This window comes from Mycetomoellerius zeteki, unplaced genomic scaffold (assembly GCF_001594055.1).
Source record: "Mycetomoellerius zeteki isolate Tzet28-1 unplaced genomic scaffold, Tzet1.0 scaffold70, whole genome shotgun sequence".
Lineage (NCBI taxonomy): Eukaryota > Metazoa > Arthropoda > Insecta > Hymenoptera > Formicidae > Mycetomoellerius > Mycetomoellerius zeteki.
The window spans coordinates 225,167-249,696 of NW_017257720.1; the positions used below are offsets into that span (position 1 = coordinate 225,167).

The 24,530-nt window shown below is 34.2% G+C and overlaps 1 protein-coding gene across 2 annotated transcripts in view; it reads right to left on the reverse strand.

Moving 5' to 3' along the window:
• Window positions 1-24,530, reverse strand: part of Invadolysin (leishmanolysin-like peptidase, invadolysin) — a 290,690-nt gene that overhangs the window by 214,650 nt on the left and 51,510 nt on the right. The window contains exon 1 of one of the 2 annotated variants that reach the window (XM_018457990.1): window positions 7,260-7,285. The exons of the other annotated variant lie outside the window; for it this stretch is intronic. Coding sequence (XP_018313492.1) covers window positions 7,260-7,265 — 6 coding nt within the window. The 5' untranslated portion in view covers window positions 7,266-7,285. Of the gene's footprint in view, window positions 1-7,259; window positions 7,286-24,530 lie in introns of those variants that run through there. 2 annotated transcript variants of the gene reach the window in all.

Here is a 24,530-nt window from a genome sequence, read left to right on the forward strand (position 1 = left end):
TTTTGCAGCTAAGAAGAGTAAAAAAGCATTTTTTAGTAATTACGCATGTTGCATTACATGTTCATGACATACGTACTATGGTACAATTTCTGGAGAAAAATTCTCTTTTGACTCCTTTTTTGATCTCGCTGGAACGTGCTTTTTCCGCACAACGACTGGATGTAATCCCTTCGCCGTTGTATTTTCCAGCGAAACAAATTGCACACTGGCTCGTTACCGCCGCTATAGAGCGCATCGACGTAGCTATCAGTTGCGCTTTTAATGAATTATTCCTTGTCGTTGAAATATCCATTTTACGGGAAAGATCGAACGTTACAATAAATCACCATCGATGGTGCATAAAATGATGCCGCCGGTTACGCAATCGGTTACGCTGCGTTATGCGACGATCGCAAAAATGTGCGCACGATCCACTATGTACTCGGGGCCAATTAATTATCGAGTCGTCACGCAAGTATACCACACACGACCCTATCGATTAACAACCGGCCAACCTCGCCTCTCAGCAATACGTAAAGGTTTTTGCACCGCGGTCGTAGGGTGAAGCTGCACGAGGACTTAATAAAGCCAACTCGACAGCTATCGATCTATCCTGCTCGTTCACGAAAGTACTAAATTTTACCCATCGAGATCGCGGCCAAATAGCTCTACGTTCATACAAAACTTCACCTTCGTTGCGCTTCATGCGACTGCATTTCACGTTTTTAATCAAGTTTGAATTACGATATGAAGGATTTATTATTATTTCTTTACGAATACACCTGCATATGTATGTGTATATATATATATGTACAATATATTTGAAAATTTTTTTATAAAATTGAAATACATAACTTATTTTATGCAATGTTTATACCTATGCATCATCTACTCAAGATAATCCCGTTTCATTACCACTTTTAATTATGTAATATAAACAAAACATTCGCATTAGTTCCCTAATATATTTTACATCGTAAATTACGTAAATATTAAGCAATAAAAAATGTCCTAAGAACACAAATAAATACCTTGGTATAGCTGTATAATTATGCTCTTTAAATAAAAGACTAGGATAAATTGCAAGTACGCGATCTCTTTAATAAACCCACTTTGACAGTCTACCGGTCTATAACTCTAATATGACATGCGGTGGAAGTACATAATGTCTATAGACCGGATCTAAAGACATCAGGACTAAATAAATGACTCGTACTGTTCCTTTCGTGACAAGCTTACTATCTTCGTTTATCTTTTGTCATGTTTTGTTTACGAACGTTCTTTTTTCGTTCAATACAAAATCTTTTCACAATTAATTAGCTAATTGTAACATAGTAATTGTAACATAGTAAATATACAGCAAAAAAGGTAAGTATATCAGTGTTTTGAAACATATATAGATAATTAAATTAATTAAATATAAATATACTTTCATTAAAAATATTTCATAAAATATATTCTAAATTTCATTCATAAAGATATTTTTAATGTTTTTTGTTAGATTTCAACATACATTTCAATTTATAAAATAAAATATAATTTTAAAAGCAACAGAATTTTGATTTTGCCCGATATGTTTTCTATTGCTAAGCATAAAAGTGAAATCACAAGAAATCTTCACTGCAATCCTCGAAACAAATACAGAACTTATTTTCATGATAAAAGTAAAATGTGAAATGTATCGATATCCTCTGCGTTTCATTTAAAAGCTACGCAATATCCACGAATAAATTGTGAAGAAAGTCCAATGATTTGTCGTATTAAACGAAAGCCAATTCGCGGCTCAAATAAGCTTCGCCGGGGATTTGTGAAATGGAATCAGACGAGGCTGCATGAACTACGTCAATCGAAATGATCGTAAACTTCGGTTATATTTGAAACACGAAATGAAAATAGAATGTCCTGCGGCTAACCCGATACGGCAGAAAGGAACGGGAAGTTAATCCACGAAACCGTTACAAACTCACTCTATTTGCCACTTTGGAGAGTCCTCTACGGGAAGTTCTTCTGTGTGAAGAGGGGTTAAGAGATCGGCCATCGGAAGAATGTCGCGATACGCTCCGCATCCTAGTCGTCCCGCGGTATTTACAGTTTGCTCCGTGTCGCAACATTTTGCAGGCCCCGAATGCGCAAAGTTTCTAAAGAGGAGTTTCCTCTGTGTTACGATTAAAGGGCCTCTCAAACGGCGGCTTCAACTCACAACCGATTGGCGGTTCTCTCTTCGCGCGATCAGTACAACTTCATGTGCATCGAGCCTCTCCGAGGTGAATTACACTCGCTATAGGTAACGCTTTCACCGCTCCACAAACGACGTTGTTCGGGACTTCGATTGAGATTTAACCTATTTCCCTCGCTTAGAGTTGGAGGCAAATTCAGCGTCTCTCAAACGCAAACTCGTCCACGTGAACCATTTGTGCCAAGGACACAAATTTCATCTTTCGCCACTTACTAATAATTTATTGTCATTACTGTAAGTGACGCCTATTTTATTTATTAATACAATAAAACACATCCTACAATTAAAAATGCATTAATATACAAATTGCGATAACAAAAGTAAAATTTAAATGTAACTTTTTTTATAATGATAAATCTTAATAAATCTTTCATCAATGACATTAATCATGTTTGTTTCTATCAGCCATCGTAATCAACGGTAATATATAATAACTAATACGGAGTAATCCTTAATCCCTTTTGTATTAAACATCCCAGCGAATTTAGCGGATCATGAAGACCCAATTTACTCTATTATAGTTCTGTTAACATCATGTTACATAATTAAGTGCACAAGTGTAAAAAAAAATCATAAACAATTAGAAGTTACGAGCTGTAACATATTTAACGCTGTATTTGTGACACATATAGTTAATTAATTTGATTAATATGGAACTTAAATTACTATATCAATTGCAGAAAAAATCAATATGTATTTCACATACATAATTTGGTTTTCTATTTGAAAAATTAATGATAAAAACAGATTATACTGTATCAAAATTTACATATTTGATATAAATTAAATAGTTTATATATATATATATACATATATAAGAAATATATTACTATTTTCGAAAATCTTTAAAGTGGCATCTAATTTTAAAGAGTGACAAAAAGTGACAATTAAACCAATGTTGAAAAAGAATGGCTCAATTGACAATTTTTAAGAGCGTGATTTCAATCTTTAGAGTTAGATTCCATTCCAAAAATTTTAAAGAGTAGGAATTTACAATATATAAATTCTGCGTCTTGGAAAAGAAATATAAGAAAAAGAGAATATATATGATAACCTTGAAAATTACTTCGTAAGTTACAACTGCGCATAAATTTCGCGGGTACGCACAAAGAAATTTCCAATTAAGGTTGCCGTAGTAACTAAACTACACGCGCGTATGGAGAAAGATCGCACAAAAGCGAACCGCGTAAAACACCGCGCGATATAGTGGGAAGAGCTTGAGATGATGTACAAGTGCTTTGCGGCATAAAAAATTAAAAAAATAAAAACAGACAGAGAGAGGCGGGGGGGGTGAAGAAAAAAGAAAAGAGAATGTCGAGTCGCGCGCGCGTCTAATTTCAATTTCCGCGAGCATGACACTGCGTTGCGTGTCTCCGGTTTAATTAAATTTGTTTGGAGATCAAGCAAAATGGCCGGCGAGAAAGCACCGTGGCACAGCTTGCGAAGACGCTGTAAGGCCACAGGTCTCTCGCCTTCGCACGCGCGTCTTCAGAGACGAGCTGCACATACACCTGACACCCTTATCCAGTTACAACGCTCAATCCGATCAACTTTCGCAGGGACCACGCGTGCACTAGAACTACCAGCGAGAGATTTTTCTCTCGCGGAGATTTCGCCTGATAGAACGGGAGATTTTCTTCGAAGATCGCAATCTCACAAGAACGTATTTTCAAGATCGTTTACGCCCACGAAGATGACTCGACGCGTCGTAAACGTTGAAAATTTAAAGGAAGATCCCCTGCGGTCACACGAGGCAATGTTAAAGGCCAACGATCAATCTTGAAACGAGAACGAGTATAGGCGACTCTATTTCGATTCTGCGTAAAAAAAGTAAAGTAAAATCAGGTATGTGGATGTAGAAGATCGGTTGCCTATTTTTGGAAATTAATTAATAAAAAATATTTAATGCATGAATAATAAATACATCTTAAATACATTTATCCAATCTAAAATCTGTTAAATGTTAATAATATACCTTCGAATTTTATTCTCGTTGTCATTTCTCGATATATTTAATCTAGTTTTCATTACTTATCGCGAAAATAGGTGAATATCTACATAGTTTAATTCATTTAGCCATTTTCCTACAATTTTGCGATGACAATATATTCATTTTTCTTCAACATTAAAATTTATATAAAATATAAAGTTTGTCTAAAAAGAAGAAGACCTAGAAATACTATCGATACTTAATGCATAAATTTTAGTAAAATTTGACGAAAAGTGCTCTATATCGAATTTACATAAAAAATAGCGAACAATATCCACAAGAGCACAACAAATATCTTTATTAATAAAAAAATAGACTTCTGAATATATATTTTTAAAGAGCATATATAATTACTTCAAGGTAAGAGTAATTTAGAGCACAATCTAAATATAAATGTTAATCTGCTTAATAGACTAACTATTATATTGAGTACTTAACTTAATTTTAATTAATTAATAATATTTAATGGCACTTACATATATTTATGTTTATACAGAAAGAAAACACTAGTAATTATTTGACTGTTTCTTATCGTTATACGTATGCTATTACCAAGTATAAATATTGCTTTAATATGAATACAAATCAGATCATAATGTAGGTACTTTTGAAATGTCTCCAATTTAAAACTGCAATTTGATTCTTTTTGCATAAAAGCCATCCAGTTAAATCAACGTTAAAAGAGTATAAATATTTCGTCATTTTATATATATGCTTGTAGATGAATGCAGTATAAAACGAGACAGATAAAATTTTGAGCAGTGGAAAATGTTACAGTCAGCAAACAACCGCAGTTCATTGGAAATTCTACGAATTTCTGCTATAAACCACGTGCTTTCACTAGTGCGCATTCCATCCGACAAAATTGTAACGCATACTCTGCAATCCTCATGACGCGAATCCTCATTCAGATCGTATGTATTAAGTAACGTTCGATGTAGTCATCTCAAATATCAAAACAATTGCTTTTCTTTTGCGTTTCGTTATACAGAGTGTGTAATCACATAACTTTGCAATCATCAGTACAATCACAGTAAATTTCACTTTTTTTATCTAACGTTCAGTTTATAATCTACATCTCTATTTATAATCTACATACAAATACACGAAGGATTAAAAATTTTAAGGATTAATTTTGACTAGACTCAACAGATCCTCAATAAACTTCTACACTAATTTTTTGCTAAATTTTCACGTAATGTCATAATTTACTGATAAGAACCTATAGCATAGCTGACATTACTTTATACAAAAAATAATTGCTCCTTCTTCCCCGCTCTCTCTCTCTCTCTCTCTCTTTCTCTCTCTGATATATTAAAGTAAAAGCAGACTCGTTAACTGAACGCAAGCTATCCTTTTCAATCATCTATTCTATCAACTCCCGAAGTTCTTGCCATCTCGTTGATGCGTGAGATGCAAATTGAGATAACTCAACGCGATTGTAACACGTCGCGAATCTATATGCGAATCCATATGTAGATCAACGGAATCAGCGAGATGGAACAAGATCGATCGATAGAAGCGAGGTTTACGCGTAATACAATAGGATATTACACGAGCTTGATATAGCACCGCTATCCTGTAACGATATTGATTGAGCGCTCGTTATTCAAGACACGAAGTACTCTAACAGACATGCGTTTAAATAGTTTATTTTTGAAACAAAAATAGTCTATTATCACAAGCTTCTGATAATATTAAAGATATTATTACACATTTTACAAACTCATTAGTGTTACCTAAGATAACGATTATTTCTGTTCAATTGAAAGAACATTTTGAAATGGAAATATTGTCACTTAAATTCTAATTGATGAGCGAATTTGCCTCAATTTGTATTACGTAAATGTATATTACTAACAACAGACTTTAATTACTGTAGGCAAAATATTTCTTTTAATAACAATTTGAATGATTGATATTAATTGCTTCATTTTCAAAGAATTATTAAACTTATTTGAAGGATAAAATTTATATTCGTTTTAATAAAAAACTTATTTGTATAAATTAGTTCATTATTACTTTCAGATTTTTATGAGAAAAAATAAAATTAATATAAATTTTTTTAATTAAGTAATATAATTATAATAAATGTAAAAATAAAGTTAAATCTGCTGCAAAAAATGTTATAATAATAAAATGATTTTCCATAAGTAGTTTTTCAATTAAAACATTTCTCAATTAAATATGAATAAGCTTATTTCTCAAATGAATTAATATTGAATTTAGTATCAGTACATGTTCACATGTTACTGACACGACTATGACAAATTTAGAAAAGCAGTAAAAATAAAATTTGAAATAAGCGCATATTCTACCTTATTAATTAATATAAAATTAATATAAAATATACAAAAAAGAATTATTCTCTATTATCTTTCAGGATATGCAAAAATATCATCATAAAAGGATAGTATTCTATAATTCTGAGTTTAATATTGTACTTTAAAAATCTATTTTTGGATTTTTTAAGTCAGATTTTTTGTTTAAGTTATTTTCTTTTCAAAACAGAAAAATGTCACAAAATTCAAAAGCCATTAAATACCTACACATGTAACTCTCAAAAATCGATAATTAAATCACAATAAATAAAATTTAAGACAGATCTGAATTTCTTAATTAAATTGCAATTACAAATGTGACAATGCAATGTGTGACAAATATCAAATTGGCTTTTATGATGTATTTTTAAGTATATAATATAAAACTAATTTCACAAGCACATAATCCTGTTATAGTTTTTTCATAGCTTTAATAAATATAATAAATCAAACTGAGATAAATGCAAACTCATACAACTGTCAAAAGCATGAGTAATATCTCCAATGATTGCTCTATATTCTCGATAATAATCGCTCTATATTCTCGAAGTCGGAAGCGCATCGTGAAAACACTTTACGATGCAAGCATTGCCATGTTAATGCAATAATTTAATCGTTCAACATGTGATTAGCATTCCAAATTGGATCAATATCAAAGCAGACACTGATGGAGGACATTCGGAAATTGAGTATCGAACATTACCAAGCAACCGATGTGAGTCAAATTACATACCAACATCAATCGGCGCAACGGACGTGTTCCCAGAATGTCATTAAAGAGCAACAGCTATCGAGGAGAATGCTATGAAGATAACGTACCTAAAACAACAATAAATACATTTGTGAGATTTAAATATATAAAATTATTAATATAAATACAAAAAAAACATTAGTTTCCACATTGATAAGCGTATGCGAACATTTCTTCCAAATGTATAAATAATTTTAAAAATACATATTGAATTGTGTTTAGCCTATACTTTACACCAGCAAGTATTGCTTATAAATATGTATTGCGTGTTTAAGATGAAATACACGATAGAAATAAAAAATTATCGCAGTGACAATAAAACTTTCAACACAGTCGGCACGCAAAAAATAATAGTAGAACCAAGAGGAAGCGATTAAGTCGAGACATTTGCATTTTATCTTTCCTGTCTAAAAGCTAAACATATCGCAAATCTATCCTCATCTATTAAAGTATTTTTACGAAAAAACTTATTTTCCATATTTTTTCATATTAAATACATTAAAATTTTTTATATAATGCGTGAAGTGTACTTATTTAATACTTTATCGATTAAATCTTTTATTAAAAAGAACAGAAAATATTCGACTTCTAATCAACTTATTTGTGCTTTTAATAGGACTCAACTATATTTAATTACGTTCTTCAATTTCTATTCGAAGCCGAATATGAAGAAGTTAACGTCACATACTTATTGAGCAATTTTCGAAGCACTTGCTAATATAGAGTTAGCTAAATAAGCGCACCAGTACGCATAGGTATTCCCATACAACGAAATTTGACCAGAGAACTTGTGAGTTCTACATCAATGTTCGAGGGAGGGTAGGAGTTTGAATGAAGCATATAGAGGGATGAGAAAATAGACGGCAGCTGAGGCGAGCTAGTAACTCGCGCTGCCTTTCAGTCAATGGTTGCGCTTGAGATCGTTACTCTGGCGTGAAATTAGAACGGGTGCGCCCAATTTTCGCTACTTCACCTTACTACAGTAAATAATTCCCCGTCATTTTCTACCATTTGGGATAAGTGCCTCCCCGTGAAATTGGCACCGAGAGAGACCCACGCAGGTTCCCCTCCAGAAATCGGCGTAAATTCCGTCTCAAGCAATTTCTTATGTAGATATCACATTTATGATTATTTTTTACATAGTCTTTGTAAAATAGAAAATAATGACAGCAATAAATTAAAAGACACATTTAAGTAGAATTTTATAGAAATAAATAACGACATTTATTAACTTCAAGCAGATAATTACAGCTATAATTAAAAAATAGTGATTGTTATCCACACGCCAAGTTTTACTTATTAAATTTTAATATTAAAGCGCGAATAATCGATGCTGCGCCATAAATAAGCTTTTGAAAATATTTTTAAATATATCTTTAAGGATACAACACTTTATAGACATCACGTTGCATTATCGTGAACATGGAAAATCTCGTAGTAAAATATAAATTTCCGTGCACTTACGCTAACCATAAGTTGAAGTAGATGGTATTTACTTTCGACCCTAGCATTTTCTTAACGCTTCCTACGATAACTCAGCTTCCACCTGATCCATTAGTTTTTCTAACGTCAGAAAAACAGCAATACGCTTTACTCTAAGACAAAGTGAGTGTAAAAATATAAAAGCACTCTTTACTACTTCTACATGTCCGATCAATTTGTCTCTTGCCTACGCGAGCACATTTTCACTATGGCATAGCGATGAATCTTTTATGAGATTTAGAGTACGAAATTCTTTTATTCATCATCAAGCAAAAAAAAACAATGAATGACAAAGTATGAAAGAAAGAAATAAATGGTGGCATGTTTTCAAAAAAAAAGTTAAAAAAAAATTATTTTAAAAGTAGCTATCGATTGATAGATTCAATAGCGGGCATTGGCGTTGAAATAATCCCGGTATCCTCAGAGAAAAGATTTAATCTATGCCGGCGGAGGTACAAGGATCATAGAAACCAATTTTTATAGCAATTCACGGAACGTAGCTTAATGCATTTCCGGATATACGAAGGATAATGCGCTCCGTTTGAAGAATCGGGAGCATGGAGATCGAGATGGAATCCCTTTGAGGCTCGTGCCAGAACATGAACCATGCTTCAAACGTATCGATCGTTAATCCTCGAGCGGATTTTTACAGTTAACAGTCAAGAAAGAGAGAGAATCGCGACGATAGCCTGAGCCGTCGTTGTTCTACGGATAAATCATTGTGAATAATGCGACGAGCAGTTTCGTGGGTTCGCGTTTCTCACGCGAACGCTGCTGAAGTGCCACCGATACCACAAGCACACCAATCGCGAATCACAGTACGGAATTAAGATCATTCCGCTCGATAACATGCGTATGCACGTGAACTCTGCTCCGATCACGACCAGAAGCACAATCTGCGCGTGGAACAAGGTGGGCAAAGTACAAAGGAAATGCTCTAGCGCGCTTAAAAAAGTCATTTCAAGCATGATTACCTTTAGCTACTTCAAAGTTGTAAGCGTAAGCATGCCACTTTTCTCTTAAACGACGTAAGGCACATCGTCAAGACTCTTAAATACATCCCTTTGAAATTGTATAATTAATAGCTATCATATATACACTTCTCTTCATCCTTTGTCTTCATCCATGATTAACTATCCATCTATGATTAACCGATACTTCGCCCTTCCTAGTTAAAACCAGAAGGAGATAATGTAAGGAGTCTTAACGAAGGCGCTTATACCATGGCACGATGAGTTTGGATTTTGAAATTCACCCTGCAGGATATCCATCACGTCTAGCAGCTACTCTGCATAGCAAATAGAGCGTATACGCGGAACCCGATTGGACGGAGATTTGAGAGGCAAGTGGGCCGCCATCTTAATAGAATCAGGATTATGTTCAGACTATCTAAGCAGAGGCTCTGACTGTCTAAGCATTGCATCGTCGTTCCATCCTTCGATATTCTGCTTGTCGTTGGTTTCCGAGAGTTCTGAGGATACTATTGGACCATTTTCGAGATTAATCCGCGCAACGCGATCATTGTGCGTCATACGTCCTCTCGCAGCATTCATCAAACGAAGCTGATCTTATCGGCTTTTCATCCTCGATTACGTTCACTCGCCATCCCATTTATTTCCGCATCGAACATCGCCACTCGACCTTTCATTTACCTCGCTTCGGTATTTTAATATTCGCGACGAGAGATGAAATCCCACCCACTTTGCCCTTTATTTCTACACCATCACTTTCGTGAAATATTCATGACGATTTTGTGCTTTCTACAACGGAGAAAGCGCGCTCGTAGCCTGTTAATAAGAGGAAAGCATCCCGGCGAAATGCAGAGAGTGACATATATAAGAGTTTAAAAAAAAAACTAAGAGAATGAAAAACAAGATTTTTCTTGTTATAATGTAAAATGAATATTTATTCTTACGCATTTGTACTATAAGATAATTCATAAGATTCATTTTAAAAAATAAAAGGATTTTTTAATAAATAATATATCTAAAAATTTATTATTATATAAATGATATAAAATATTATATTTCTTCATTTAATGTCTATTAATTCACAAGATTGATAATATTATAAATATACGTTCAGTGATGTATTTAATATTGCGAAAATATTTCAATTAAGTTTAACGACACGATCATTTTTCCTAAGATAAAACTCGAGGTGTTTATTATTCATTAACCCGGCATGTCTCACAGCAGTCACAAGGTATTCATCTTCTCGAACTATTCTCTCAACAGGGAATAGCCGCGCAAGAAAACAGTAGCATGGTAAAATACACTAATATTTGCGAATATAACTTGCGCGGCATATTATTATATTTCAACGGAAATTAAAGAATACGTAATTGACGTGTTGCCATCTCTAACGCCATTATTAAATTAAAATATATTATATGAGCACGGATTTAATCTCCGTATAATTTTTCATAGTCTCATTAGTTTCTAATTTCGTAAAGTTTCTGTTATAATCTAATATCAAATTCTTTAGGATTTTCAGCAAAAGATCTTATGTCTGATTTAATAAAGAATTAAACGTAGAATTCTTTTTAAGCTTCTACAAATATTTTTCCCAATTCTTCTCAATATCAAATTTTATAAACTCTAACAAAAAATAAATAAAAAATCTATCACTTCTCTTATAATTTCTCTTATAATTTCAAAATTTATTATATTTTTAATAAGATTACTGCAGAAGGCATGTCATATCGAGCGTTGAAGATTACGAAAAAAGATACAAGCATCTCTGAGTAGACATACTGTTAATTAACGACAAACTGAAACAGAGAGGCAGGAGATTCTCTCAGAGAAGGAAGAAATTTGACAGCACGTCCCAACGATATATTAATTCTAACGGACGCAAAGATCCTTTCAACCTGGTGTACGTGTCGAGTACGTACTCCGAGGCTCTTTCGGATGTTAAACACGCCGGATGCACCTCTAGCTTCTTCCGCGAAGAGTCCGCAGGCCCACCACCTTCATAACTCATCCTCGGCCTTTGCCGGCCTCCGGTCCACGAGAGCACATACATCACATCGTTACATTATAGAAACGGGTCGCGTAGAGAAGTTGCACCGTAGAAGCGGCGAGTCGGACTTAGCGCAGTCATAATTTCACTTTTACCACCCTCTCTACTCTCGTCCGTCGCGATAATGTCGGACACTTCCTCTCGCCTTATCCTGCCCGTTTCGCTCTTCCTCGTTCCTGCGCGTCGTAAGAAACGCACGATGATAAATTTGGGCGAATATATATTCACGTACATGAACCGAAAGTCGCGGCGAAATTACGCTAGACAAGACCGCTCTGTAAAGACAGCAGTGCAGTAAGAACGATGGCAGCTGAAATATGATGTATCGCTACGTTGGATTTTAAATTTACCGAAAAATTACATCCGCTACGTGGAGCTACGCGGGAAAGTCGATTATGGTAGGTGTTAAGAGCACGTCGTCACTGTGCGCCAAGGAAAATGCCCTTTTTGGCAAATGGGCCATTACGAAGGCAAGTAGGAAGGTATATTGGCTTTGAGTGGTATTAGGAGAGCGGAAAAAGAACCGACAAGGAGATGGCAGCGGTAACAGCGACGGCGACTGCGACGGCTGGCGGAACGAAAGATGGAAGGGAAAATTTTGTATTATGTAACGGAGAACTAGGAACTATTGTATATGTATTGTGCGTAAGAGAAAGATATATATCAAGAGAAAGAAAAGCAGAAATAGAAAAAAAGGGAAGAATAGAGGAGTTATTACGTCATACGACAGTAGGACTACGAAAACTGAAGTCGAATATTAAAAGATAATCAATTTTCGACTTTGACGACTCTTCATTAATTAAAAATAAAATAAATTAAAAATAATATTCTCTCCAAAGATGCATATTAAAATATTAAAACTTGTTTGATAAAAGGAAAATCAAACGTAGTTTGCAAATACCAAATGCATAAATTTGTAAAAAAAATTGCAGAATTAAAAAAATGTAAACATTCAAAATGAAAGCATAAAGTGACTTTAACAATTCTTAATTAATTAATTAAAGATAAAATAATGTTCTCCAAAAATGCCTACTAAGATATGAAATTTAATAAAAGAAAAATTAAATGTATAATAGCTTGCAAATACGAAATGCACAAACTTGTAAAAAAAATTTCAGAATTGAAGAGAAACTAATGTCACATTCATAATAGAAGCATAGAGTGACTTTAATGATTCTTAATTAAATCTTAGCTAAAAATAAAATAATGTTCTCCAAAGAGATGAATGTCTAAGATAAAACTAATCAACAGTGTTAGAATAAGATATTGTATCTTTACATATGATAGTTTACTTTCTGTTAATTACATTTTCTCTTCAGGATATTATTATTTGTACAGAGATATTCTTGTAAGCGATACGTGTCATACACGCTCGCATGCGACGTCATACATAAGAGAGTGAAAGCTCGTATCAGCACGTGGGCGTCGGCATCGTGAGATCTCAAGGTAGACCAGCCTTATCTCGCGTCGAGAGATTAAATTCAAGTAGAGTCTCCGTGGTGTTTACATGCGTAGCAATTAGGATTAGCATTTAGAGAAGGTCTCTAAATGCTTGATAGTGCAATATATTCTGCACGGATCGGAGAATCGTGCACGATTATACATAACCAAACAACGAATAAAATAGACGGTAGTAACTAGAAACGCGGATGTAGATTAATTGATTATTTATAGTTTAAAAGCAAACATACGTTGCTGCAACAAATACAGCAAAAGTAAATATTACACGTTTATCGTCGAAGGCTAAAGTCAAAATCTGAATATTAGAGTCGAGAGAATGAATAATATTATTGCGTTATCTCGGTTCAAAGTACACTATTAAATCTATAGTGTCAAATTTATCCTAATTTAAGTCGTCATTACTAAATATATCGTTATTTTATACTAAAACAAAGAAGTTAAACAGTCAAATTGGGTTAAATTTAACACTTTGTACTGTCAATTTAAATTGTTTGACTCCATTGTTTTAGTATAAAATAACGATATGTTTAAGTAGAAGCAGTGGCGATTTAAATTGAGTTAAATCTGATATTATAAATTTAACAGTGACAACGTAGATAGTTCGCATCCTCTCAATCTGTTCTCTCTAGCGCGACATTTTTGTCGGAAGGTTCATCGAACTGCATCGAAAACAGGCGGCGCGCTTCAATTGCGAAAGAATTTTCTCCGCGATGTCAGGAATTCCGCCGATAAGACGCACGCAGATTCTTGAATTGCACGCCCTTCTGATGCTGTTCCTGAGCGTATTGAGCCGCCGGGGATATTGAATTTTGTTAGAAGAGGATTTCCCCTCACAAAGCTATCGCGAGGTGAGCCATGAAACGGGTAACAAGGTGAGCGCCGTACGATCGATGCCAGTCGCTTTGACATATCGTGGGAGACTGTGTGCCATGGCAGCGCCAAGGTGCGAACGCAATCAATAGGCGATGTTTCCGCGCCTCTTTCCTGATCGGTCCTTGGACGTGTTTCCCTCTGACAACTGTTGGTAGCTACAGAGTCGCACCAAACCAAAAGATTTCTTCAACGATTGAAGAACCATCGCGTATACACAAAAGAAAACATCGAAAGAGCACTACCGAGCGCACTTCCGACAGGAATTCTTTTCTCATTGCTTTACCACAGCGTTCTTCGACCTATGGTATACATAGTGAATTCTTTCCAAATCTATTATATCTTCTATATAAAAAAAAAATAGTCTTTAAGTAAAACATTATCAAAGCGAAGCTTTCCAATGTAAAAAGATTTCAAATGTTGTAAATCAAAGCAAAAAGTTACTAGAATTTCGTTTATAGAATGCAGAGTACGAAGTGAACTCAAACTCCGTAATGAATAATCTGTATTGCAATTCTAGAGAGATGAGAGTTGTAAAGTCAAAACGTATACAAAAGCCAGTTCTCGCAAAGTCCTCGGAGCAATCAGCTTTACAATACGAACAGAAGGTTTTGTAAAACTGCGGTAAAGCTTTGAAGATAATCGAGCGTCGGGTACCATTCGATACGGATGCAATAGCATTAGTTACTTCTCTGTTAATGTATTTATTTATATTTACGTAGAGGAGAATGTGTACGTGTAAGAGTAGCGTTTGCAATATCATCGTCAAACATATATTCGACACTTTATCCCACCGAATCGCGTTCGTTAACGAGAAAGTAATTTCAATATTCTCTCAATTTCATATTTTCCCATCCGCAGAGTGTTATATTGGCAATCGATAAATGGCAAACTGTAAGATATGAGGTGCAAGTTAACAATGTTCATTTAATAAATATAATTTAAAGAAAAATAATATACAATGACCCATTCAGATGCGTTCGGGATAATTATAATTATTACAAATAAAAATTTATACTTTAATTAAATTTGTGAAATTTATTTATTTTTAAAGAATCTGTTAAAATAATATTTAAATTAAAAGCCGGAGAAGTGATACATCTTAATTGACCTGATTCTCCATTCTAATCAAGATCTATGTCAAACTCGCGATTTACTTTTTGCTTAAACTGAAAGTATAGACCGGTTGACTTTTGGTCTTATCTAGTAAATATAAGATCTTTAATTCTGCTTTCATCCCTAAAAGATATCACACAAGATTATTCATATCTAACAAAAGTCAGTGACAGCTGAGACAGCCCTATGTAAAATTATTATCAGATAACCTATTTAACGAGAACAAGATAACCTATTTAATTAAATCGACAAATTTTCTTCCTCGAAATAGAGGAAGTTTGTTAAAACTGAGGAAAATGAATTAGTAATTGTAATGTACTGACCAATCGCTCTACTGCTCAATATTATTTCATGATATTGTTTAGCGTGACGTAATATATCAATATTGACAATAAATTATATTAATGCATATGCATCAGTCATAGTTAATATTTTCGAAAATTAATAATACCGCAAAATTTTCTTTCTGCGGTCTAGAAAAGAAAAGTAGTTTCCCGTAATTTTATATACGCCGAATCCAAATCATAACAAGAAACTCTATCATATCAAGCTTATGAGAAAAATGCACTGATATCAAAGGAGCAATGGCAACCAAGTTAAATTTAACTTCTATGTGTCAAAATGTAAATCCAATCCATTTCTGTAATTAGTTTCAAAGTGAACTCCTCATCCATATTAACGTATACACTTAGTATGTAAGAAACTAAATTTGAGTAGGAGCAATGGCAACTATAGAAATGATTAAAAATAATTCAAATAAGATCATAATTTGATATTTGAATTTAACAATGTAGTTAAAACGCCCCAAAAATGCATTTTTGAAAATTCGTAGCTGACGAATCCAACATACAATGGATTTTTCGAAGTCTATAAATCATCAGCTTTATCTACTACGAAGTTTTAAAACTGCCCTAAAAAGAGTTTTTGGAAAACTTCAACCCTATCTTTCTTTTAAATTTGACGTGACAGAACATTCTTATTTGTGAATTTGAATTCAGCGTACAAAAAATTATAAAAAATATTATTCTTGTTTTTCAAATTACAAAATCATACAAACCTGTGTAGTTAATATCAGATTCTCATAATAATTCTTTTTTGTCATATATATTCTCTAATGAGTTTGCTCGTTCTTATAAAGCCGGTAATATATCAGTAAGCGCATTACGCGAAGCGAATTTATTTAGACGTTTTCGACATCTATAGTAGCGTTGATCGATACTCGTAAACCTCTTCGGCATCGTTTTTATCATCTTCCCCTTCGATACTTCATCTCCTATTTACTTTTATCCATTACGGATATTCGATAGTGTTTATAGAATATGCAAATTCCATATTTCTATTATTCTTATCATCTTTCATCATCTTATTATTTCACGATATTATGATTGACTAATAATATATAAATAATACATAAATAGTTATTCAATGCATGAGATCGTATCGTATAAAATATAATGCTTAACTTTTATATATTTTGATTTTCCAATATACAAGTTCCCGCAGTATTTCGTTTACAGATATATTATTCCTGACGTTACTAATAAGAGATAAGACATATCAAGGAAAAGTAATAATTAGTGGGTGGAAAGTAATTAACAACGTATACGAAACTAGATACTTCGAGTTGTCAAGCTCGATACATCGTTTATCATTGTTTGCTACTATAATTGAAGCATATCCCAGTTCGCTGCAATTATCTCGACCTATATGATAAGACTGGCACATAATGATCCATAAGATGTATCCTTATCAATTAGACAGTGTTCACGAAATTGACGTTTCCGATATACAATTAGAAATATAATTTGATATTACTTTAAAAGAAAAATGATATCGACTTGCTTTAAATAACACAATCGTTAATAAACAATGGAAAAATATTTCCTTAACCAATTATAAATAAATAATCATTTTTCTCGTTGTTTATTGATGTATAATAAGTATTTTTGAAATATCGTATCACGCTAAGAGTCGATAAAAACAATATTTCTGAATACCATAATAAAAACAATAAAAAGATTCCCTTCATCATCTTTCCTCATTTAAATAATTACATTTATACAGGGTGTCTCAAAAAAACGGATCGAAACACAATGGGGACGTAGATTGGATCAAGGGGAACAAAATAGTTTTGTACCATTTTGCAGTTGACGCAATATTTAACGAGATATTAACGTTTAAAGATAGGCGAATACAAGCGTCCGACCAGCCTACTCATGTACTGCTTGCCGGTAGGACGGCCTACCGTCCCCACCGATCGCATGACGCGCCGGCCGAGCGGCGGGAAACTGCAAAATGGTACAAAACTGTTTTGTTCCCTTTGATCCAATCTACGTTCCCATTGTGTTTCGATCCGTTTTTTTGAGACACCCTGTATAAGCATAATTATATCTTCTAATATAATTATTGTACTCAGATCAATATATAACATGTAAAATTATATACAGAATGATATAAAAATAGTATCTAAATATTTTAATGCTATCTCTACAATAAGCTGTTAATCATCATTCATTACATTAATGGTAAGTTAGAATCATAAATCATAAATCTTAGGAAACTTGTATCCAGAAGAAGTATTAGATTGTTCAGTTTTCATGTTATGCCAGTCAGTTTTCCCGATAAAGGTGACAGACACATATTGCTTTTTAATTGGTCATAATCTAAGTTATTTAGATTACGTTCTGACTGACCAATTAAAAAGCAATATGTGTCTGTCATTCTTATCTTGAAAACAGTAGTAGAATTTTTAATCTTTAAGAGTGAGATTTCTCTCTTTATATTAAGATTCCACTTCAAAGAGTAAAAAATAAAATTTGATTATTTTCATGCATTCATTGATTACTGATTTATTATTGCCTTATGACACCCTATTAAATTGCTTACAACTCACTCCTAACTTCTGATCTATTACTGGATCTACTACTTTAATAGTTTCTTGAAGAAGCCAGAAAGCTTATAAGAGATTAAGCACAAATGCAGAAGTATTATGTATATGTATACGCAACGTCGATGGATGGCGGTGCAGTCTAGTGTGATTCGTCGATGTTCGGTCCAAAAAAAGAACATCAAACAGTTCGGAGACAACCAACTTTCTGCATGCGAAATCTCGAAGTTGGAGACCAGCGATTGCGATGTCATCTCGCTTTGCCAAGCTCCATGGAAATAATTCCGACGAGGGCGGACGGAACGTCGATCGCGGCACCGCACACGGTCTTGTGAATAGGACACGCGAATGGAAAACGGTCTTGTCGGAGCTGGCTGGCAGAGCAAACACACGTACGCGACGGAGAGAATGGATTTATCGATCACGTAAAACCGATTCTTCTATTCCCGCGTTTCTATTTTGCATACGGGGCGCGCGTCTAAGAGCTCCCTGTTCACCGCGCGAAAATACACTTTGTCGAACGTTAAAATCGGAACAAGCTCGGGCGTTGCTGTCGCTCAAACAGAAGAAAGCAGGAAATGCAATCTGCAGATCGCGAGAATGCAGATTGTTCAGATCACGTTCGCTTCAACAGCAGTTCCGGTGTTGCGTTTGCGTGGCACAGAAAAATTACCACATGTGAAAATAATAAAGATGTTATCGTATTGCATCAATGGTTAGTTCACACATGCAACGATAATACAAAAATTTCATTTCTTCTTCTTAATTGTAAATTAGAGGAAGTAAATAAATTTTTACATTTTTGTTTTTTAGATATTTAAAAAATAAATCAAAATATAAATTTAAAAACATCTTCTATAAATTTTATGGTACAAAATCATTTTTTATAAAGTGAACACGCACACACATATGCATATGTTTTGTCACATTTTTAAAATAATTAATTCTTTAAATTTTGTTTAATCTACGAATATCAAAATTAAATTATTTCTAGAAATTGGAACGAGCACAATGGCGTGCATAAATGTTAAAAAACTTCTACTCTACAATCGTAAAAATCTTCTTTTGACACTTTCATTTCATCACACAATAATTCGTTTCTTTTTTTACTTCTTCCGACAGGTATATGGACATTACGTGTCCTCATTGCAATCGCGTGATCTATTCAAGCAGGTTGCGTGATCTATAGCAAATTATTATCCTTGCTTGAATCTGTCATAATTAAAGAACAGATGTACGCGGAGAGTATATTTAACGATTTTGTCACATCAATTTAAAAAATAAATATATATATACATACTTGATTTTTCAAGTGAAATGATATTTATAGAAAAAGAATAGTTAGACAAACAAACATTCCATACGGCATATGTATATTCCATATGTTATGTTTAATTTGTAATGATATCAAGCGCATCTGGCACCTTATTATGTATGAAATGAATATATTGTAATTAATAATTATTTATTCATTAATTTACCTTGCTAATTAGAAATCTGTTAATAGGTCAATGCCTCCTCTGTAAACAGTAAACGAGTTTAACGTGCAAATATTGTCAATAAAAGGAATTACGCAAATTAATCAGGCATAGCGCAGAAATAATAGAAAATATCTTCGTGGTTAACAGCAAATACTTCGAAATATCGAAATACTGATTATAAGATCGGCAAAGGCTGAATCGATTAAAGGTTCTAACGATTGAACATTTCATCAAAATGTCCAGCATCGTGGTACAATAAATCAATATACCGATAATTCATAGGAGCGGCGAATTGCGGTCAAATGAATTTTTACCACTCGCATCGAGAGAAAGTTATTGCATCCGGTACATCCGAAAGCCTAATGGAAAATGACCGTCTTCTTTCGCGGTTCCGCCAAGAAAGAAAGAAAGAAAGAAAGAAGAGAAAGAGAGAGAGAGAGAGAGAGAGAGAGAGAGAGAGAATGGTTGTTTTCCTTCTACGCTTCGCACCCTGAATTTACCTCGCTCGGAAACGTAACGAGTCCGGAGCCTTTTTTTGCCAGTCCGTTGGATCCGCGTAGGTAGATATACGTGGCACGGCACTCGGCAGGGCAAATTGCTTTCGAAACGGAAGACTGCCCCGGAGCAAAAGGGAGCTTTAAGGGAAAATGATTCGCGTTGTCGCTCGGCCGTGAAGGAATAGCCTGTCTCTGTCCCTCCCATTTCGTTTACTGTCCCTCCCTCTTTTTTTCTCTTTCTACGTCATCTTTCGTTTTCTTTCTTTCTAGTTCTTCCTCGCTTATCTGCTCTCTTTTTCTCTCTCTATCTCTCTGTCTTTCTCTTTCTCCGTTGTTCTTCTTCAATGTAACTTTTCTTACTGGGTATTCTCTTTTTGACTTTCGCCACGTCTCACTTTCTTTCAGATTACGCGCAAGCGCTTCTCACATTCAGTTCCAACGAAGCTCCGAAGCCGACAGTTATATAGCTCGAAACCATCCATCACCGAAACGCATTTAAACGAAAAAGACAGCGACAGACTGCAGGTCAATGAACCGAGAGATAACGTCAATGTTGCTTGATGTTGAATGAACCACATACGCCTTGTTACAGACGCGGATTGTAAATTCTATTTCGCAGATGCGAGTCGATACGATAACATTTAACGTTCTGGACATGATAATATCAATGAATAAAGTTGCACTATAAAATATAAATTATTGTAGTATTCGGCTTTCAGGGAATAAATTTTCGAGAAAAGTTCCAACTTGCGATTTTCGTTTTCTTGTTTATCCACAATTAATCAAGTTATTTGAAGAATACTAGTCAGTTTATACAGTACAGTCTACAGAATTCATTTCTTTCGTGCGTTAATTCAAGTCCCAAATATACTTGAACGATCAATCATAAAAGTTTCGCTCACGATGATGCTTCACGTAGATCTTCCATCGCCCTGCGCGTATCTGTTATAAATTATATCTTGTTTTTACTCGCGTAGTTTGTTCCGAGTTATAACGCGGCACAACGCGCAGAATGAGCCTCTCGCGCGTATACTGTATTTCCCGGCGTTTACCGGACACTTCGGCTATCTGCTCTGTGCAGATTACAATTTTCACGTCGCACAGAGCCGCGCGTATACGCAAACACGGGCGGACCTGCAGAATTTTATTTTTTTTTTCCTCTACGGGCAAAATACTCGTGCGCGCGACTAACTCTATGTGCGAGGTACTCGCACTCTTCAAGCCGCGGTGATAAAACGGGACGGACGGACGCGATAGCCAACGACACGAGCAGCTCTCGCGATACTTCCGTACGCTTCGCTCGCTGTATTTCCTGTGATACGCGGCGGAAGTATTGTCGACAATCGATTAATCCGAACGTATCGCGTGATTAATGACGGAAGGTGATATTCGTCGGAATGAGTTGCGATTCCCCGCTTCGCAGCTAACGTGAAATATCGTGTGTCAATTAACACGTCTCACATGGCCATCAGATTATGATGAAGTAGAACGTAGCATGAAGTAGAAATTTCCTTCCTCCTCACGCGAGGCGTAGATAAATGTTTTCAGCAAGTAAATAATTTTCACCAAGTAAAACCACTATTAAAAGTCATGCTGCATTGATTTACCGTACATATCCATTGCGTTTTATACTCGTTGTAATGAGTACTAATGTTTTTCAAAAACCCGAGTGTATTACCAGATTACATTTCATTGTCACGTAAAGTTGTATATGTATAGCATTGTCCCGTCATTTTCCGGATACTTTCACACTTGCTCAAAGAGAGTTACATTTCTCGCCGTGTGAAAAAATTACGAACACATGTAAATGCGCGAGACAGCACAACTTTTATTGCTGAATGCTCGCGCAGTTGACACGTCGTCTCTACGCCCGTATCAAAATGACGATAAAACAAGAACAATGCTTGCGGTTAGCAAATGGCAAACTGTTTGTATGCAGCACTGAAAGCGGCAAGTAATTTAAAATGCGCGACAAATACACTCAAGTAAGCTTCATTTATCAAACATTAGACGTATTTTAATGCTAAATAAAAAGATTTACACTAAATTAAACTATAAACTTGACATACGCGAAAATGTAATTCAAAGCCATCGCGACTTTGCAAATTACTTCATTTCATTACAAACTCCTTGGACTATTTCCGAGCGTGAGATTGGACGGATTACGTTAACGAAAGAGAAATGGCATTTAACATAATTCAAATATTCTAGGTTCAACTCGTAATGTAAATTCCATCATTTAATTTGGTTGATGTGTTTTGCTTACTTTCGCAATCAGGATTGAATTGCCCGTTTGAAATGTCACATAAATGTTAGTGTTCTCAATTTAATGAGATGCTTTTGTAATTTTGTATAAATTTTAATTGCTGTGAGATACTTCTGTTAAAATTTGTACACAGGTGTCATTCAGTATTCGAAGCATGAATAATTCAATGAATTTCCGATAAATAATTTTCCAAAACAAGTAAACATAAAATATTCGATATATTTTAAACAATAAACAATAAAAAAAATAGAAAATAAACTGAGAAATTCAATTAGATATTTGTCAAAAAATTTGTAAAAATCATGTGAAGAGAGAAAGAGAGAGAGAAAGAGAGAGAGACAGACTATAATTTTACATTACGTAACATTTATTTTACTTGGCTTGCCTTGATCACAGCAGGAGAGTATTTTAAAATATAATTAAAATCTCGTTACGTAAAAATCTCATTAGCAAAAATCCATCAATTTTACCAAATACATTGTTATCGAATCATAATGACAAAAAATAAATAAAACTATTTGAATTTTATGCAGTATCATGATCGCAGAAGAGCTATTAGTACCCTGACTATGCACTTTGCGTATGATGATGTGGATTATTCGCACAATATGATTTTTTTAGATTCATAATACAGAAATGATAATGAGATTTGCGTAATAATGCTTTACCATTATAAAGTAAAGTATAAAGAAAAGATTGATAAGGATATAGACACATAATTCGCGAGATATTATTCTATTAATCATAACATTTATTTTATCAAATCTGTATTAATAAACTAAATTTATACATACGATTTAAAACGTAATCCATTATTTTAAATACTAAATACAAATAAAAACAGTGTAATGAAATATAAAAATTGGCATGACCCTTCATACTACACTCTACAGTAATGAATTAATAAGAAAAAACAAACATGAATGCAGCACAATATAAAATAAAAAATATTTCCGTAACGAGATTTTGGAAACAATAAAGTAAAACGAGGAAATACGTCCAACTATGTATATTAAATTTTTAACGACATATTCTGAGATTGTGTTGCTGACATATCTATGCCCTATAGTTGCAGTCGCTGTAATATTTAGCTACTAAATTTTATTACAGTTGCGCATTCTATTTGTCCCTGCGCAAAAATATGACTGCTTTTTTTTACTGTCTACTTTTTTCTATTTCGTTATGCTCACTATCAAGTAAAGGGATACAAGTAGGAATATCGCGCATACAAATATACACATAGAAAACTATTACCTATGTTATATATATATATATACATATTTAAGTATTATATATGAAAGACTTATATAAACATATAGAGCCGGCTTTGGTGTTATTGCAACAGCTTGCAATATGTACTAGGAGCGACAGACGGTATCGATTATTTTTAAAAATAGCATGTCCAAATTAGTTCCAGCGGTATGAAAACAATGCAATATATAACGCAAAAATTATGTAGCTTCGTTCCGTGCGTGAGAAATATATAAATCCCTCTTGTTATGAATTTAATACATACTGCACCTAATGCAATGTCGATACAAAATAACTGAAATCTAGCAATCATCGACGTCTGCCTAGCTGGCCCCCCCACCTAACCAAATCTTAATGAAAAAATTATGGAATAATGCGCTATTTATGCGCTATTCATATCCGCAAACAAAAATTTTTGCGCTCCTTCCATTTAGCTAAAAAAAAAAATTTTTTGTGGGGGGGCTGAGTAGGCAGTCAGTCAGCCCCCCCACCCATTAAAAATAATTGATTTGAAAAATTAAATACACAGGATTTATGCGCTATTTATGCGCTACTATTTCCAAGCGTTTTCGATTTTTGCGCTGCAACCCTTAAGGCACTTCCCTCTTGGAGCAAACAGACATATTAACGCTTAAGTCGTTTAAAATTGCAAAATTAAATACTCTGACTATGCATAATAATTCTCTGATTTATGCGCTACTATTTCCAAGCGTTTTCGATTTTTGCGCTGCAACCCTTAAGGCACTTCCCTCTTGGAGCAAACAGACATATTCACCCTTAAATCGTTTAAAATTGCAAAATTAAATACTCTGACTATGCATAATAATTCTCTGATTTATGCGCTACTATTTCCAAGCGTTTTCGATTTTTGCGCTGCAACCCTTAAGGCACTTCCCTCTTGGAGCAAACAGACATATT